At 37.1% G+C, this 18,470-nt stretch overlaps 1 protein-coding gene across 2 annotated transcripts; it reads left to right on the top strand.

Moving 5' to 3' along the window:
* The first annotated feature begins 1,332 nt into the window (after window positions 1-1,332).
* LOC113692972 (protein REDUCED CHLOROPLAST COVERAGE 2) lies at window positions 1,333-17,138 on the top strand. Of its 2 annotated transcripts, none has more exons than XM_027211567.2 (23): window positions 1,333-1,921; window positions 2,335-2,396; window positions 2,474-2,566; window positions 3,374-3,446; window positions 3,764-4,153; window positions 4,255-4,319; window positions 4,409-4,540; window positions 5,034-5,075; window positions 5,175-5,696; window positions 5,821-5,978; window positions 6,833-7,337; window positions 7,579-7,641; window positions 7,784-7,885; window positions 8,648-8,968; window positions 9,044-9,136; window positions 9,211-9,312; window positions 9,406-9,510; window positions 10,504-10,637; window positions 12,104-12,287; window positions 13,005-13,136; window positions 13,216-13,328; window positions 14,167-14,239; window positions 14,327-17,138. In XM_027211567.2, exons 1-23 carry the CDS (start codon window positions 1,852-1,854, stop codon window positions 16,505-16,507), a joined length of 5,715 nt encoding a protein of 1,904 aa, XP_027067368.1. In that variant the 5' UTR covers window positions 1,333-1,851; the 3' UTR covers window positions 16,508-17,138. The 2 variants fall into 2 exon arrangements, with proteins under 2 accessions (XP_027067368.1, XP_071909084.1); XM_072052983.1 differs by having other exon boundaries at window positions 13,204-13,328.
* The last annotated feature ends 1,332 nt before the right edge of the window (window positions 17,139-18,470 follow it).

Below are 18,470 nucleotides of genomic sequence, written 5' to 3'. Positions count from 1 at the left end.
CACTCATTTTGATATTGTAGTAGATAATGAGCGTTTAGAACTCTCAGGTTCTAAATGAAAACAAAATGCTGACGCTGCAAGGCGCCACTTCCTGTAGTGGCAAGGTTTTCTTTGTCCCTGCTAAATCTAACTCTCACAAAACCTGCCACAGTCCCATTGGCCAAGAAAACAGATTTGTCTGAGAATTCAAGAACTTGAAACAACCGAATTTCTTGCACAGTCTGCCGTTGCAGTTTTTTCATTGGGATTCATCGATGCTGGGTATATTATATAGCTGAATATGCATGATCATACCTATTAATAGAAAATCATGTCTGCTGGTCTTTTCAGCTAATCTTCATTAGTGGAGATTGGTCAAGAATTGGAGTTATCTCAAAAGAGAATTTAACGAGGATTTGCTGAAGGCTGCTGCTTTTGTTGTGTTCCCATTTTGCTTCTTCCTCATATGTTTGCTTTCCAAGAAATCAGAAGATTGATGATCGGTCTCTCACACGAAGTTTTGATTAATAGTCACTCTATTCTGAAGCTTGCTGGAGAGACAAGTAAAGTGCATGAAATCTGTCTTCAGAATTCACATAGAGACAAGTGCAGTGCTGGAGGAACAAAGACAAACTCACTAGTTTGCCGTTCGACTGGTCCAATCGATTTTTTTTTCAATGCCCAACAAGATATCAAAAAGGAAATTATAGTAAACAGTTCAATTTCTAGACTTTTCTCGGTGTTGACATAGAATTTGCTCCTGCAATTTCAAGCATGAACTCAGGATTGATTCTTGAAACAGTTCAACAAATGCAAGGTCTAGATCCTCTTTGAGTTTAATTAGCCACAAGAAGACATATTGTTAGAATACAAAAATCCAATAGTCTCCATGCCATTTGTCTGAGGAACAGCTTCAAATTTTCGTATAACTACGAGGAGGAGATCGTCTATAATTTGGACTTTCGCCAAACATCTACTAACAAACATAGATGTGAACGTGGCACTAACTTAAGCGCATAAAATCAATCGGCCAAATTAATCGAACTATTGCCGGTCAAATCAGGCCAAAAATGAAAACCTCTCAATGAGAGAAAACGGTCAAATGAAACGAAGATAAGTCTCTTGAATTTCTTCAGCTGCTTCTAGCACCCAATCTTCCAATGACAAAGGCACAAAAAATTGCAGAGAGAGACGTGCGGATGATCAGCTAGTGAAATGAGAGGCCTTAAATTGCCAACCTTACATTCCACTGCTTGTGTACAAACACGAGTGCCATGGTTTTGGGTCACCTTATCCTATCCACCTCTAACTCTCCTCGATCTCTTTCTATTTCTCATTTCTTTTATCTTGTGCTCCTCTCAAAACTCAAAAAAAAAAAAAAAACACAAGTAGGAGAGCTAGTTTTCCCTCTTTACCTTCCTCTCTTCTTGGACCCCCTTACTTCGCTACATTTATCATCCCCTCTGTATCTTCCTTTACTATGCCCCTTTTCTCGAACAAAGTGTGCTTCCACTTCAAAAAAATGTATACAATAGCAATTCCAACCTGCACTTTGCACCAGTTAAACTAGCTGAACTTGAAACTTCTGAAGCATTTTTCTTCACTATTCAAAGTTTGCGTTTTACTCCGTTTCTTATTGTTCTTCACTTGAATTCAACTATTTAGCTTAGCCCAGAAAAGTTGAGCATTAGATAGTCTGTTTTATGTGCATTTAGCACTGGTAGGAGTCATCATCTAATAACAGCAGAAGGGGTTACAGTGCATTTTGAATTGTAATACAAGAACAATCGACTGTTTAGTTAAGTGAAGCTGGTTATAGTATTGTTGTAAACTAGCAAGAGTTATCTACAACCCAATCGTTTCAAGAAGAAAATGGCTCCTAAAACTGGAAAAGCTAAACCCCACAAAGCTAAAGGAGACAAGAAGAAGAAAGAAGAGAAAGGTTTGCCATTCTGCTCATCTTATATTATCATTTCCTTCACTAATTTCCTTCTCCAACTATGCTTTTGTTTTGTCCCACTAGTGTTTGTCTTTTAGGCGAGAAGCATTGGTTTAACATTTCAGCTTTCACATTACCATGATGACAGAACAGTATTCATATTATCATAACAATTGCATCAAGTACAAAACATTTTTTTGAGCCAAAACTTCTCAATTTCCCGCAACATTGCACAGATTTCACATCAAGTTTAGTTCCCTTTTACTCTTCTGTTTTGTGGCGCTATTACCTATTGTCATGTTATTGGTCGAAAGCTCTTCATACGTGCGTGTGTGTTAAACAACCCTCAGTTTTTTGGTCTTCCAATTAGTTAGTTCAGTCTTGATTAATTACAGCTGTTTTGGGGTTTCTTGCAGTAATGCCTACAGTTATAGAATTAACAGTAGCTACACCTGAGGATTCACAGGTGACACTTAAGGTAAGTGCATGTTCTGGCCTTCTGCCAATTCTGCTAACACCACCAAAGTGCACCAATTGGAGGACATTTTACTGCAGGGAATATCGACGGACAAGATTTTGGATGTGAGAAAGCTTTTAGCTGTCCATGTTCAGACATGCCATCTAACCAATTACTCCATGTCTCACGAGGTCAGTGCTCTCACCTTCGTACAGCATTCTTCATTCTTCGTGCGAGAATGCGAAATTTCTACCTTACATTCTTTCTTTTCTTTTGTACAATCTAACCCATTCCCCTCCCACTTTTACAAGAAAAAGAAAACGCTAAAAAGATTGATCCGAAATGCTAGCTAGCTTTGACAATTAATATAAATATATTATTGTTGTGATATTAAAACTCTAGCTGTGCAAAATCATTTGCCAAACTTACCAAAAGGAAGTTGTGTCCGACCCGCTAGGACGAGGAACTTAGGACCATGATTATTATTATTTTTTTTTTGTCAGCAACGATATATTTGTATAACCTATTCTATCCTAATCTAGAGGGAAGGGAACCTAAGGAGGCTGTTGTAGGGGTTAGTGGGTATACAGATCCAACTAACTAGACCAAGGGAGTGCTATGACACAATTCTTAGATTTTTTTCGCTGCTGGTGAGATTTGAATCCTCACCAACAGCCCAAGTATGAGGAGGATGCATCATCCGGGAAAATCGCATTTTGTCTTTTTGAATGCATAGTACTCTTGCAGAAATTGACCAAAAAAAATAAAAAAGAATCGTGTTAAGAGAATGGATAATGTTTTGTGCTCTTCAAGTAATAATTGAACGTCTTACTTTAATTTGTAAAATATGAGAAATATTTTGAAGCTAATATTTTCCAAAAACTTCTTCAAGTTTTTTAGAAGTAATAATAAAAAAAATTTCCAGGATAAAATATTCTATTGTTGGTTAATTAGTTAACTAATTAATAGTTTTTTTTTTTTTGGGCACCTCCAAGCAGGTAAAAGGCCCACGGCTGAAGGATTCCGTCGAAATCACCTCTCTCAAACCGTGCCATCTCACCATTGTTGAAGGTATAATAATACTTTTTACATTTCCAAAACGTTTCTTTTCTTTAACAAAACACAATATTGTATTGTTCAAATCGAGTAATTATTTCTCACAAACAATACGACACTTGTAGAAAAACATTTGATTTTTATGATTTGGGAGGTCTAGAACGCTTTATAAAACTTATCTCGTGGATAATTATTAGACCTATAATTTAGTGATCCTTGAAAATACTGAAAAACATTTGAATGGTAGGACATAAATTATTTTTCATCAAGAGTATTGTGGCTATGGTCGATTATCACAAAATATAGGGGCCATTGTCTAATAAATTTTGCAGAGGACTATACTGAAAGCCAAGCCGTGGGCCATATTCGACGACTACTCGACATTGTCGCTTGCACGACATCGTTTGGCGGTTCATCTTCTTCGCCGAAACCGAACAGTAAACCCGGTTCAAGGGATACAGGTCATAAGGATTCCGGCTCTTCAGAGTCCGAACCCGGCCCGGAAAATGTCGTTTCCGACCCGACTTCTAGGCCCAAACTCTCCGACAAGAAGCCCGGCACCGCTGCTCATTCCCAGAAACCGAAGCCTGAGATTATCCCCGCCGACGGAGGCTCGGCGGAGAATAATGGCGCTGCTGCAGCAGCTATGATGTGTCCTCCGCCGCGGCTCGGGCAGTTCTACGACTTTTTCTCCTTCTCTCATCTGACTCCTCCCATCCAATGTAAGTTTTTTATTTTAAAATCATTTATTGCTATTTTTTGTCCAAAATTTGTATGTTATCTCGTATTAATTGTCATCTTTTGAACAAATATATTTTTGCAGATATTAGGAGATCAAATCGACCATTTCTGGAGGATAAATTGGAAGATGATTTCTTCCAAATTGATGTAACTATGATAAATTCTTCTTTTTTGTTTTTTCTTTATGTAATTATTTATAGGTATTTGATTGAATTGTACCTTTAAATTTGTTACAGGTTAGGGTTTGCAGTGGAAAGCCAACAACAATTGTTGTTTGTGAGAAAGGGTTTTATCCAGCTGGAAGAAGAATTCTTCTGAGCCACTCTTTGGTTGGATTACTCCAGCAATTAAGCAGAGCTTTTGATGCTGTAAGTATCAGGATTTCCGATACCATTTTACCTTATTGATTTTTTGACCAATGGGCTATTTTTGCTAAAAATAGATCCACTATGTTTACATTATACTTTGCGCGATGAGCTAGGCATTTCACCAGTAAATTAGTTTTGTTTACAGGTTACACTTTACTAATACCAACATATGAGGTTAAAAGAAAAAGGAAATAAAAAGAGATTAGATTCTTTTATGCTTAAACTTTATAGTTACTAACTTCGCAACTTTTAAAAAGAGAAAAATTATGAAAAAACGGAGAAAAAGAGCAAATTTAGTAGTACTGTTTAATGTCTATCACCTTCGTAAAGACAAGATGTTTTGTGTAAACAATCTTGAGGCACAAGCTCATAACTTTGGATTTGTCTTGGCCATGATCCATGTTACTTGCTTTGAGTCCCTAACTGTTATTTCCTTTCATGCTTTCAGTAAGCTTGATCACTTATTTTTTCAACTTTATCTTGTGGTTATCAGGCATATAAAGCTCTGCTGAAAGCTTTCACTGAGCACAATAAAGTAAGTATTTCTTGTACGTCATTCTGTCTTGATCCATATATTTGGGATGGAAAACATATAGAACAACAATTTGTTGTAAACTTCAGTTGTTCTTTTCAGTTTGGGAATCTTCCTTATGGTTTTCGAGCGAATACATGGGTTGTACCACCTTTTGTTGCTGAGCAGCCATTGGCATTTCCACCATTGCCTGTTGAAGATGAAAATTGGGGAGGAAATGGAGGTGGACAAGGAAGAGATGGGAAGCATGATAATAGGCAGTGGGCAAAAGAATTTGCAATTTTGGCAGCAATGCCATGTAAGACGACAGAGGAAAGGCAAACTCGAGATAGGAAAGCCTTTCTACTTCACAGTTTATTCATCGACGTTTCAGTCTTTAAAGCTGTTGCAGCAATAAAGAATTTAGTGGAAAATAACAAGCACTCAACAACTGGTTCTAGTTCCATCAAATATGAAGAGAAACTTGGAGATTTATTCATTGGGGTGACAAAGGATGTGGCTGATGCAAGTATGAAGTTGGATTGCAAGACTGATGGCAGTCGAGTTCTTGGAATGTCACAAGAGGAAATTACTAAGCGAAATTTACTTAAAGGCATAACTGCAGATGAAAGTGCAACTGTCCATGTCAGTTTAGCAATACGTTCTGTTCTTCATTTTCTTAAATTTTTCCAGATGTCATTCCTGTTCTTGACATTTTCTGAGGAAAAAAAATATATTTTCATTATTCACACATATTGTTTTCTTGCAGGATACTTCTACCCTGGGTGTTGTGGTTGTTAAACACTGTGGCTATACAGCCATTGTCAAAGTAGTAGCTGAAACAAATCAGAATGATAGTTTAGTTTCCCAGGAAATTGAAATTGACGACCAGCCTGAGGGAGGCGCAAATGCCTTGAACGTGAATAGGTCAGTTCTCATTTGGCTTCAAGATTTGAGAATTTTCCTGCCTTTACATTAGTATATGGTTCCTATGATGTTTGAAATCGTATGCTTTCTTGGTTCAAAATGGCCATTCATAATGCTGTCATTGAATCCTCACTTGAAAATGGATATATACCAAACTTTTGCATAACTCTCACAATGCAAAAATTGTTGTAAAATATCAATTCTACTCCTAATGAGAGCAACAACCTTCCTTCTTAATAGTTAGCATACGGAAAACTTAGGAGATATTGGGCACTTGCTTAACTATGAGATTTCATGGCACGACTACATGCATCAAGCATGCCACTTTCTAGTTGCATATGTTGTATGTATATTTCACAATGGATTGATATAGGCAGGGGGAAAGCAGCAGGGTGGTCTTTATATAGATCCTTTTTATACAAGATCTTGAAATTTTGTTTAAGTTTTTCACTCCCGGTCCCCTGACTTTTTCTCAGAAACATTTGAGGCCTTAAAAAAAAAGTCTTCAAATATACTTTTTTTTGGCGTTATTACCTTGTCCTTAAAGGATTATTTTCTTGTTTTAAACCCTATGTAGCATTATACCATTGTTGCAATTTTTATACATTTTTATTTCTGTCCCTTGAGGGAAAAAATTACTTCATTTGATTCAGTCATTTCCCTCTTGCAACCATTGTTGTAAGATAAACTTATATACAACATTTCTATCTCCAAATTTGCCAGCTCTTTCCCCCAGCCAAGTTGCAAAATTGTGGATCTACCACTGCTTCATTGCAACTTCTGTAGCTAATATTACATTTTTCTTTCATAGTAATGATACTGTCAGTAACCAGTGTCTGGTCATCTCATCTCAGCTTGAGAATGCTATTGCACAAGACATCGACATCCCAGACATCCAGCCCAGTTCAAAGATCAAATATTACAGATCTTGAAGATCTGCGCACTTCTAGGTCATTGGTAAGAAAGGTGTTAGGTGAAAGTTTGTTGAGGTTGCAAGGAGAGGATACTAAACAAGCAAAACCAAAACCAGTTAGATGGGAGCTGGGAGCCTGTTGGGTGCAACATTTACAAAATCAAGATTCAGGTAAAACTGACTCTAAAAAAGGTGAAAAAGCTAAAGCTGAGCCAGCTGTAAAGGGGCTTGGAAAAAGTGGTGGACTGCTCACGGATATTAAGAAAAAATCGGATGACCGAGCCTCAAAATCTGAGCAAAGAAAAGAGGTTGCAAATGATGGTTTTGGTGCGGGAAAGAAAGAGCTAGCAACGTTAGATGAGGCAAAAGAAACGATGTGGAAAGAATTGCTTTCTGAAGCATCATATTTGCGCCTTAAAGAGTCAGAGACTGGTCTTCACCTAAAGGTTGGCTAACTGCTCTATAAAGGAAGACATAGTTGCATTGATTTTGTATTATTTTCTGTGATTCATGTACTAACTAACACCTGCAAGAGTATTTTTGCATTGCGTTTAGCTTTGTCTGTGATATGTGATAGACAACTCTTCAGAAATTTTAATGGTCTAACCATCGGGAAAATGATGTATGTGCTCCAAGAGGTTTAGTCTTCTTAAAACTTGATTGCTTTGGTTTCATTCATGTTGGCAGTCGCCCAGCGAGTTGATTGAGATGGCACACAAATACTATGCTGATACTGCACTTCCAAAACTGGTGTGTTATACATCTTGCTACGTTCTTTATATAGGAGCTTATTAATGCTTTGAAATCTCAATTAATGGAGTTTAAGACCAGCAACTATTGGTTTCATTGAAATGATAAAGAGCATCAAGTATTGATTTTACCAAACTGACAGGTGGCTGATTTTGGCTCCCTTGAACTTTCACCAGTTGACGGAAGGACATTAACTGATTTCATGCATACAAGGGGTTTGCAAATGTTCTCCTTAGGATGCGTGGTAATAGTTCAATTCATTTATGCTTTTCCATCTTCTGACACCTATTGCATCACTGAATATATGAAAATCATTGATGAATCTTATGACTAGTGAATCTGTGATAAAGTGAGCAGGCTTTTATCAAGGCAATAAGCCAGAAAGTTAGAGCACATCATTAAGATAGTAATATTATTGTAAATGACAACTAGCTGTGATCTTGCAGAAGCTTGTACTTTGGAAACATCCGCATCTAGCATTCTTGAAACCGAAACACCAAAATTAGTGATGCTAAATTTTTACAAAAGTTCGAGGTGTAAATTTTGGAATGATCATTAAAATTCTGTAATAATTTATATCTACTCATGGGAGGGCTATTCTGCATTATTCAGGCATTTTGAAATGCGAAATGCTGTTTTCATATGGTATTTCTAGAATTTTTACACTCAGGTAGCTGAACTATCTTTATGAAAAATATGAGTTGATTTTAAGATGATTTGTTCTGATTCATAAATATATCAGCAGAAGTAAGTTTAAATCCTGTAACTGTTAGATGATTGACTTTGATAAAAGTTCACTGTCATTGATGAAAAATTCTATGAGTTTATTTTTGTTAGATGAATTTCTTTTACTACCTTTATATCTTAAATTATATGGATGAACACCATTTTCACACTTCAATGAGTAATCAAACATGAATATGTCCAACTTAAGATTCTATATTCTTTATTAACAACCAAAGAAACAATAAATCTTGAAAATTTATTTTTTGTGCTGTCATGCCAGGTTGAACTTGCAGACAAGCTTCCTCATGTACAATCACTCTGTATACATGAGATGGTTGTTCGAGCTTACAAACATGTATTGCATGCTGTTGTAGCAGCAGTAGATAATGCTGGTGACTTGGCCTCATCAATTGCATCATGTTTAAATGTATTGTTAGGAACAGCATCTAGAGGAAATGCTGATTCAGAAATTACTGATGATGATACATTGAAGTGGAAGTGGGTGAAAACTTTTCTTTTAAATAGATTTGGGTGGAAATGGAAGGACGAAAACAGCCATGATCTCAGAAAGTTTTTGATTCTTCGTGGGCTTTGCCATAAAGTATGTTACTTCTCAAACTAAGAAAAGATGTCATAATCTTCCACAGTTATATAAAAAGATGTCATCTTTTCTCAGGTTGGACTAGAGCTTGTTCCCAGGGACTATGATATGGATTCATCTTGCCCTTTTAAGAAGACGGACATTATAAGCATGATACCTGTATATAAGGTATAAAACTCTACAATTCAAGTGAAAGTTGATTTTGAATAATTTTTAATTACGACATTTAAATTTCCCTACAGCATGTTGTGTGTTCGTCTGCTGATGGGCGTACTTTGTTGGAATCGTCAAAAACGTCCTTGGACAAGGGTAAATTGGAGGATGCTGTCAATTATGGAACTAAGGTAACACAAACTTCCATCTCCGTGGCAACTCAAGGATCTATTTTGACTAGATTGAATTGTTGACGATGCTAATCTCCATTCTGTACTCTGCAGGCACTCTCCAAACTTGTATCAGTTTGTGGACCTTACCATAGAATGACAGCCGGAGCATATAGTCTTCTTGCTGTGGTTCTCTACCATACTGGAGATTTTAATCAGGTATGAATGTAATACTGGAACCCATGATCAATTGGCAAATCCTTTGGATGGATATAGAGTGCAGCTTACACTGAAACATCAAGAAGAAACTATTCACAGAAAAAATGGAGCATATCATTCCTTGCTGTGAGTATTCGAAATTGAATTAATTGGTTTGTTGAGCTGGTCAACAAAGAGTAAATTGGACTGGTTTATATAAATACTTGTTTATAATAAACACAATGAGATACAGTTTTGCTTGTATTAGATTAAACGAGAAATTGATCATGTAGCCTTATCGCAAGAGAAGGTGAGCCAGTGTTCTCCACTGCAAATAACTTTTATGGTAGAATATCTTAATTTGGTCATTAAAAAAAATGGTAAATCTTTAGACGATGTGAAGGTTACTGCCCTAGCTCCTTCATGCATTTCTTCTTCAACAATTCTCAGGTTATCAGATCCCAAACCTTTAGAAACTATTACACATTTTAGAGGAATGTCTATTAGTTTGTGACTTTCTGTAGTCATTCACTCAATGTAGTAAAGATAAATTGGAGGAAACACATACCATGCTTATGCTTTATATGTTGCTTCTCACTTAGAAGGGTGTAAAATATTGGTTCTTCTTTTCTTTCGGTTCTTGGAGATCTTTGGGACCTTTAATTGTTATATGATATTTTAATTTCTTGAGCATTTGAAAGAAAGTAGAAAATGCAGTGATGCATAAATCCATGTCTAAGTAAATATTTGTAGAAGAACCAATGGAGTTGCACGGTTAGGGCCAGCATTGCTGGTATTGATGTAAAGTTTCAATGACATATTTCTATTTTCAACCCGTACTTTGACATCTTAAAATGTAAATACATGGTTTTTACCAAATATACTTCTGATTTACCTAGTATGACGTGAGAACTCATGATACTGTCAAAATACTTTTCTCTACTTATCATGCTATTAAACACATACTAACTTTTTAACTCTGTTGTCATCTTTTACCATTTTTCTACCATTCAGGCTACAATTTACCAGCAAAAAGCTTTGGATATAAATGAGAGGGAGCTTGGACTTGATCATCCAGACACAATGAAAAGTTACGGAGACTTGGCTGTCTTTTACTATCGGCTCCAGCATACTGAGTTAGCCTTAAAGTAGGTCAAATACATTTAAATTTGAAAGAATTTTCACCTAGATAGATTCTTATTGAAATGTTGATTGTTCTTGTTGCTTTTGTTGCCTACTTAGAAAACAGTCACCTTTACTACAAAATTACCGATAAGGTACATTGCTTAATCTGCAGCTATTTCACCTAACTTGTCCCTTAAAGAGGAAATTCAGAAATCCTTTCGCTTTAGTTTTGCTGGAAAGTAAAGTAATTTTTTCTGGATTTTTTCAGAGTAGAGGATAGGAATGTATTAATGACAAAAACGGTACAAGTGATGAGAATTGGTTAAGGAATCAGTTGACTTTCTCAATGAACTTACATATGTTATTTTAAGCTAAACATCTTTACTTGTTCTAATACATGGAAAAAATTTTTAAATGTATCAACAACGTGAAAATTACTATATTACTGAAAATTCTATCAGGTAGCCTGCATGGCCACCACTTGTTTCTAGAGGACCAAGCACAAATTTGTCTTGACGGCTCAAAGAATATGTATGTTTTTGGTCCTGCTGTGGAGAACATAGAACAATTTTAGTTGTTTGGTAGCATGAACATCATATTGCAACAATAGTTGCATCTCTTATTCCCATAGTTCCTTTTACTTGCTTTTATCTGACCATTTAATTCCTTGTTACTGCTTTCATGGGTTTAATTTCTAGGTGATCTGTGCCAAACTATTTTTTGTCATTGCTCCAGGCTGACAGTTCTGCATAGCATGTTATATGTATGTATTATATTCTGATCTGCTCTTGAACTGTAGTCCAGTTTCCCATTGTTTGTGATTCTACTTAAAGGTCCTGGAAACTTAACTACTTTGAAATGTTATTAAGAGGTGGCTCTGGCAGTTTATTTGCTTTACTTATGGTTCAATATTCTTTCTGTAAGATGCTGTAGTTGATTGCCATCAATGCAAAATCTTTGCAGTGAGCTGGTTACAGTCAAGGAAAACAGGTCATAGTCATAATCATATTTTTTGTACACTATCATCCATTTGGCTTTAGAATCTTATCTAGTTGGCACTAACTATAATCTAAATAAGCTGCAACCTTTTGGGCCTGGAAAAAATTCCAACTTTTGCTAATCTTTTGGCCTTTGACTGGTAAGTTCAAAAAAATAATGTGCAGTAAAAGAATTGTGCATGAGCTGTTGATTTGTAACAAGTTCTTGACTATATAAAATATGCTTAACAAAATTCTGACATATTTATGTTGATAATCTGGTTGAGTGGAAGACTTAAACTTGCTAAATCGAACATGACATCTACTTACTTTTATTAAAAATAGGAGTGAAAGAGTTCTTTGAGTATTAAGACGGACAAACACCAAGTCATGTACAAGGCAAATCCCCATGGTGCTAAAGGACTATCTCTTGAGTCTTGAGATGTTGAGGCACAGATGTTTATATGATCTTGGTTGTTTTTCATTGAATAATATTTGTCTGTTTCCCATAGGTATGTCAATCGTGCATTGTATCTCTTGCATCTAACTTGTGGACCATCTCATCCAAATACGGCTGCCACCTACATTAATGTTGCAATGATGGAAGAAGGTTTGGGCAATGTCCACGTTGCTCTTAGATACCTCCATGAGGCTCTTAAGTGCAACCAAAGACTTCTTGGAGCTGATCATATCCAGGTCTCTCTCTCTCTCTCTCTCTCTCTCTCAGAGGGAGGCATAAAGAAGGGGAGATAACATAAAATACTGAATTTTAGCTGCAAAGAATACAAGACCCTTACATACATACACACACAAATACATATATACATATGTGTGTGTGTGTGTATATGTATATGTAAACTCCACTGTATATTCCAGCAGATGTCTTGCTATTATCTAGTAGAACCATTCTTAGTGCATAGTCATGGTTTTTGGGAAAATTACCAGAGATTCAAATTATGTTTGGCAAAAATTATAATGGAATCTTAAACTTCTCTCCCTCTTGAATGACTGCTCTTGTGGACATATGCACATGTCCACGAAAACACCTAACCTCATGAAAAAGTTGATCAAACTATGTGGGTTTGGTTCAGTGCTGTCAATCTGTCAGTTATTTTGCATCATCATCTGTTATTATTATTGTTGTTGTTTTGGTGTCATTTGGTCTGACCAAATGTAGTTGTAAATGTTGGTTGGTTGTGGATATGTTGTTTGTGCAAATCTACTCAAAACTAATTTTCTGTGTATCTGATTTACAAAAGTAAGCAGATCTTTGCAAAAATTTAAACAAGGGCTTTCCTCAAACAAAAGATCACTGTTTCTATATATTTCTTCTTTTCTCTGCCTTGTGCATTGAGCATAATGGATTCTAGCTTTCCTTTAGCATGTTAAAACTGACATTTGTGGCTATTTCAGACTGCAGCCAGCTATCATGCTATAGCAATTGCTCTCTCTTTGATGGAAGCATATTCATTGAGCGTTCAGCATGAACAAACCACTCTTCAAATACTGCAAGCAAAACTTGGACCAGATGATCTTCGTACACAGGTGATACAAATTATCTTGCAACAAAGCCTGAATAGTTTTCAGTTGATAAATATTTCAATCTTATCAGATGTTTCTTCAGGATGCGGCTGCATGGCTTGAATATTTTGAGTCTAAGGCCCTGGAGCAGCAAGAAGCAGTGCGTAATGGTACCCCAAAACCAGATGCTTCTATCTCCAGCAAAGGACATTTAAGGTGGTATTCTGTTTATTATTTTCATTCCCATTTTGCATTTTCTATCCTGTGAGAAAATACTTAAATTGGAGTAATCTCTTAAATTTAATACCTTATGGGGGTTAATGGAAATGCTTGAATCTCTTGAGTGCCTCAAATTCGTATAATTAACAGGCATGGATTTCCATTAGCGAAATCAAAAACCTGTTTGGTGTGCTCAAGTTCTACATAACGTGTTTGGTGTGCTCAAGTTCTACATAGTATTTGGTAAACCTTCAGTGCATCCACTTATATTGGCAAAAACATAAAGGAGCTGACTTAAAACTCGTTTTAAGTGGCGGTTTGGGGTTGCGGTGGCTTATACAAAATATTTCACTTAATAGAGCTTTTAATAAGAGCACTTATTAAGTGGTTAAGCATGTTACTTGGATGCATACTTCGATAAGTGTTTATTGGGTTAGATAATGTGTAATTTTAAATTTTTAAAATGTATTTATCTCTTTATTGAGTTCATAATAGAGGATAAATTGATTAAATTTTATGTTTTATTTTTGTAACACAAACTATTCTAAAAGCACCAAATTTGAGCTTTTGCTAATAGTTCTTTTAGCTCCAAAAGAACTACTCCTGAATTTATGGAATGATTTTCACCAGAAACCTCAAATGTACTTTTATCACCTAAAATTACCTTTTTGGCGAAAGCACTGCACTCCCAGCCAGGCTCTAAAACCAAATAATCCCATTCTGGTACCATCTTTTTCATCACAAATATAGAAGAATTAAATTTTGAAAATTGCTGTGACGGCATTATGGATTCTATGGTTCTTGATTGCATAGTTCCACTTTTTTGTTGTACTAGTGTGTCAGATTTGCTGGATTACATAATACCGGACGAAGTACGGGATGCCCAAAAGAAACAAGTTCGTGCAAAGGTCAAAATCTTTAATAATTCTGAGGTTCTTACGTGTACTTTCAATGTATGCTGCTACATTCTGATGAATATCATAATTATGACGCAGGTAAAAGCCAAAGTAGGACAAAATGGGGAGACTGTTGAAGACAAATATAACAAGGATGAATTGCTGTCACCAGCTCATTCTGTGGTGGAGAATTCCAGTGATAAAGAGAATAAATCTGATCTTGAGAACAAATCTGAGCTGCTATATGTGGAAAACAGTGACCAAAAACATGATTTATTTTCAGCAGAGCAAGCCATATTAAATGATCATGATGATCTTGCACAGGATAATATATCTGAAGAAGGTTGGCAAGAAGCTTTACCTAAGGGTCGCTCAGCTATAGGCCGCAAGCCTCCTGGTTCAAGGAGGCCCAGCCTCGCAAAGCTGAACACCAACTTCATGAACACTTCTCAGGTATCCAAATTCCATGGTAAAAGTACCAATTTCTCATCTCCAAGGACATCACCTGATGAGTCTGCTGCTGCTTCCACACCTACTCCTGCTCTAAAGAAGTTTGGAAAGAGTGCTAGCTTCAGTCCTAAGTCAATTAATCCTGCAATTTCAAGTACTGGTGCAGAAAAATCAGCTAACCCAAAGTCAGCCTCAGCTAGCCCCGCTCATACTGATCCAGTTAGTAAGGCTGGTCAAACCATAAGTTCGGTCAGTGCTCAGACGGCTGGAAAGCTTTTTTCCTACAAAGAAGTTGCTTTAGCTCCACCTGGTACAATTGTGAAGGCAGTGACTGAAAAGTTTCCAAATGAAAGTTCTGCAGAAACAAGTCTGCCATCAAGCAAGGAGACAGGTGTGACATTTGCAAGTGAAGTGGTAGAAAGGAATAATGGGGAGGAAAGACAAGTTAAGAGTCCCACTGAAGAGAAATCACCAGTGGATCCTGATGAGCAAATGAATGAAAATGCCAACAGAATGGTACAAATAGAAGAGGGAGCGACTACCTTAGTCAAATCTTTAGAAGGAGATGAAACTGGAGGTTCTAATGTAAAAGGATCTGAAGTTATTGAGGGTAAACAAGAAAAGAGTACTGTTGAAAGCAAGGAAGGGGAAACAGCACAAGGTTCTGTTTTGGAAGCTGAGAATTCTGTTACTTCTGAAAAGTCAGAACTTGGCACTTCCGAAGTTGAAGTGTTTGAAAGACAAGATGACAAATGTAAGGGAGCTTCATCTGAGAATGAACCTATTTCTACTTCGGTAGAAAATACCACCCTGTTGTCAGAAAAACATACATTTCACCAAAAAAATGAAGTAGAAGCTAAACAGGAGAAGCTTTCTGCTGAGAATGAAGCAAATGAAGATAAAGAAATTGCAAGCTCTTTGCCAACCAAAGGAGAAAAACAAGGGGATACTAAGGCTGGAAAAGGAACAAGCAAGAAGCTTTCTGCAACTGCACCTCCATTTAATCCATCAACAGTTCCAGTTTCTGGCTCAGTTCCAGTGCAAAGCTTTAAAGAGCTTGGAGGAATATTGCCGCCTCCTGTAAATATTCCACCACTGGCTCCAGTTTGTCCAGTTCGTAGATCACCACATCAGTCAGCAACTGCAAGAGTTCCATATGGTCCCCGACTCTCAGGTGGTTATACTCGATCAGGGAATCGGGTTCCACGTAATAAAACTGTTTACCAGACTGCTGAACATAATGGGGATGGAAGTCACTTCAGCCTGCCAAGAGCAATGAACCCACATGCGGCTGAGTTTGTACCTGGCCAGCCATGGGTTCCAAATGGTTATATAGCCTATTCAAATGGTACTGCTGTATCACCAAATGTTTATACTATATCTCAAAATGGTGTACTAGTTTCACCAAATGGTTCTCCAGCACCCTTGCATGTTTTTCCAGTGACTCAAGATGGGTTACCAGTACCAATAGTATCTGTAGAACCTTATTCAGTTGCAAGTGCTACAGAACATGCTGAAGATCAGAATGAAGTAGCATCAGATGGGAGTAGTGAGGAGTCCTCCGGGAACTTGACAGTTGAAAGCTCAATAGTCGAGCAAGGTGAGCAGGATCAATCTGACATTGGTGAAAAACCATGTGATGATGAGTCTGGAGTTGCTGCAAAATCATGTACAGATCCTGAAGAAAAGCCCACAGGTACGGCCACTCCAATTCCTGAGATTGTTGCTGCAAAAGAAAGCTGTGGTTGCATTGTGGTGGAGAACACTAAAATCAAACGTTGGGGAGATTATAGTGATGGCGAAACTGAGATTGTTGAGGTCCAAAGTTGAGAAAGTCTATTAACTTTTGATAGAACTGAACAGTCTTAGAGCCAAGTCGTCGGAAATGCCACAGCGCCAAGAGCAACTAGTGAGACTTGGTATATGTGAGAAAGTCATGAAGTTTTATAGCTGAGATTCTATCCTTTGGGAAGGACCATTATAGCTGCTAAGGTACCAAATATGAGTTGGCTGATGATGCACTTTGAGAACAGATTGATATGTTGTACAAATCAGCATTATCTACCTTGAAATCAGTAAGTTGTATTGCCAATTAACCGAGGGAGCAACAGATTTTGATGGAGGACGGCACTTTTGGGTTTAACTTGTTTCGTTCTCTTCTGGAATTCAATTTTGTTGGTTCTTTACTAACCAAGCAAGACCTTGTAGGAGTTTTGCATCTTCAGGCGTTCTACAAATGATGACCGTGAAGTGCAATGTAGATCTGCCAGGGTGTCATAGTTTCTCATCCCAGTTGCGCTTTGTTGTAATTTAAGGATTTTTGGCTTTGGTTCCAATTACTTGATAATTAGGCTAGCCGAAGATATCAGCAGTCACAGACTTGAAAGGCTCAACATATTAGGCTGCTAAGTCTGTATGGCATCTTGAAACTTAAAGGATCATGAATAAGTTTTTTTTTGCAGTCTGGGCTTTTATATACACCATTCTCTTTTCGGGGCGAGGTTGAGCTCTGCTATTCATTGGTATGCAAATATGCTTCGTTAAATTTGCTATTGAGTATGAACAATATGGTAGGTAACATAATGATCGCTAAAGTAACAAACCCACTAATTTATTCATGTTGTCGATCAGAAGATCAAAATGGATCTGAAGTTTGTATGTTCCAAAGTAGAGATGCAACAGGATCAATATCATTATGTTCTGTATTCTTAGACAACGATAATATTACTTCGCTAAATATCATCTTACGTGAATTGTGAAACGCTATTATCTGAATTGATAGATATCTCAGCGGTTTGATTAAGGTCGATTAGGTAGAGGTGCAGCTTGTAATTGATATCTGCAGCTGTCTAATAACTGTTCTTCCTGATGGCTAACTTTTAAAAGCATCATACATTGTGTACACCTTTTATAGTAATGATGTAGGTCGACAGCAATACCTGGGAAAAGTGCAACCAAAAGGAGCCATTTCAGAAAATTTCAAGATTTTGTTATAGTGATCTGCTGGAAAGTGGTGTAACAAATTTCACTTTGGGGGCTTGCACGGTTTTCTTTTCGTTTCATGCTTAAATTTCAAGAAAGGGCAACAACACACCTGCACAGTTGGAAATCCTGGACTTTGGGTAAGAGGGTCTCTGTCCTCCGGAAGTATGCTTGTTTCTTTCCTCTGTACCAGTTAAACTGAAACAAAATCACTCGACATCCTACCCTTCGTAAACAGGATTATAAAATCTCTCATCTAATTTAAAATGAAAAATTAGAAACTGATCAGTTCTTGGCTGTCAGCCCTAGCCACGGAATACTGAAAAGTAAAATTCGAAGGTTTGAAAAACGAACAATTGATGCAGGCTCGTATTTTCGTTTACGATTGCTGTCGGAATTGAGACATTCCTGTGAGCATAATTTTGGGAAGAGGACCAAATGGAAGGGTAAGAAATATATGCGATAGGCAGCATAACCTTCTTAGAAATGCCAAATGTAGGCTATGGTGGTCAACAATCGCGTGCTTAGGAGCCGACCTAATATTCCCCTATGGCTATCAATCAATTCACCGTGATTTCTCAAAATCTGTACTAATACTTGGAATTATAAACACCTCCCATTATCCATAATCAAAGGTAACACAGTAGTCTCATCTGCTTTCTCGTCCATATAAACTCCTAATCACTAACTCAAGCATCGAAGTCATCCCGAGGCTACAAAACCCCTAGGCAGGCCTTTATTTCTCGTTGTGTTTGCAGACAAGAAGACAGTTCAACTCCGCCAGTTTCCTCCTTGCTCGAACCACATAGAA

The sequence above is a fragment of the Coffea arabica genome, chromosome 6c (assembly GCF_036785885.1).
Source record: "Coffea arabica cultivar ET-39 chromosome 6c, Coffea Arabica ET-39 HiFi, whole genome shotgun sequence".
Taxonomy (NCBI): Eukaryota; Viridiplantae; Streptophyta; class Magnoliopsida; order Gentianales; family Rubiaceae; genus Coffea; species Coffea arabica.
This window is presented reverse-complemented; position numbering and strand designations above follow the sequence as displayed.

Coding starts and splice junctions, on each gene's coding strand:
- LOC113692972 (XM_072052983.1), top strand. CDS start 1,852: ATGGCTCCTAAAACTGGAAAAGCTAAACCCCACAAAGCTAAAGGAGAC. Junction 4,154..4,254: donor TCTGACTCCTCCCATCCAAT/GTAAGTTTTTTA, acceptor ATATTTTTGCAG/ATATTAGGAGATCAAATCGA. Junction 4,320..4,408: donor ATGATTTCTTCCAAATTGAT/GTAACTATGATA, acceptor AATTTGTTACAG/GTTAGGGTTTGCAGTGGAAA.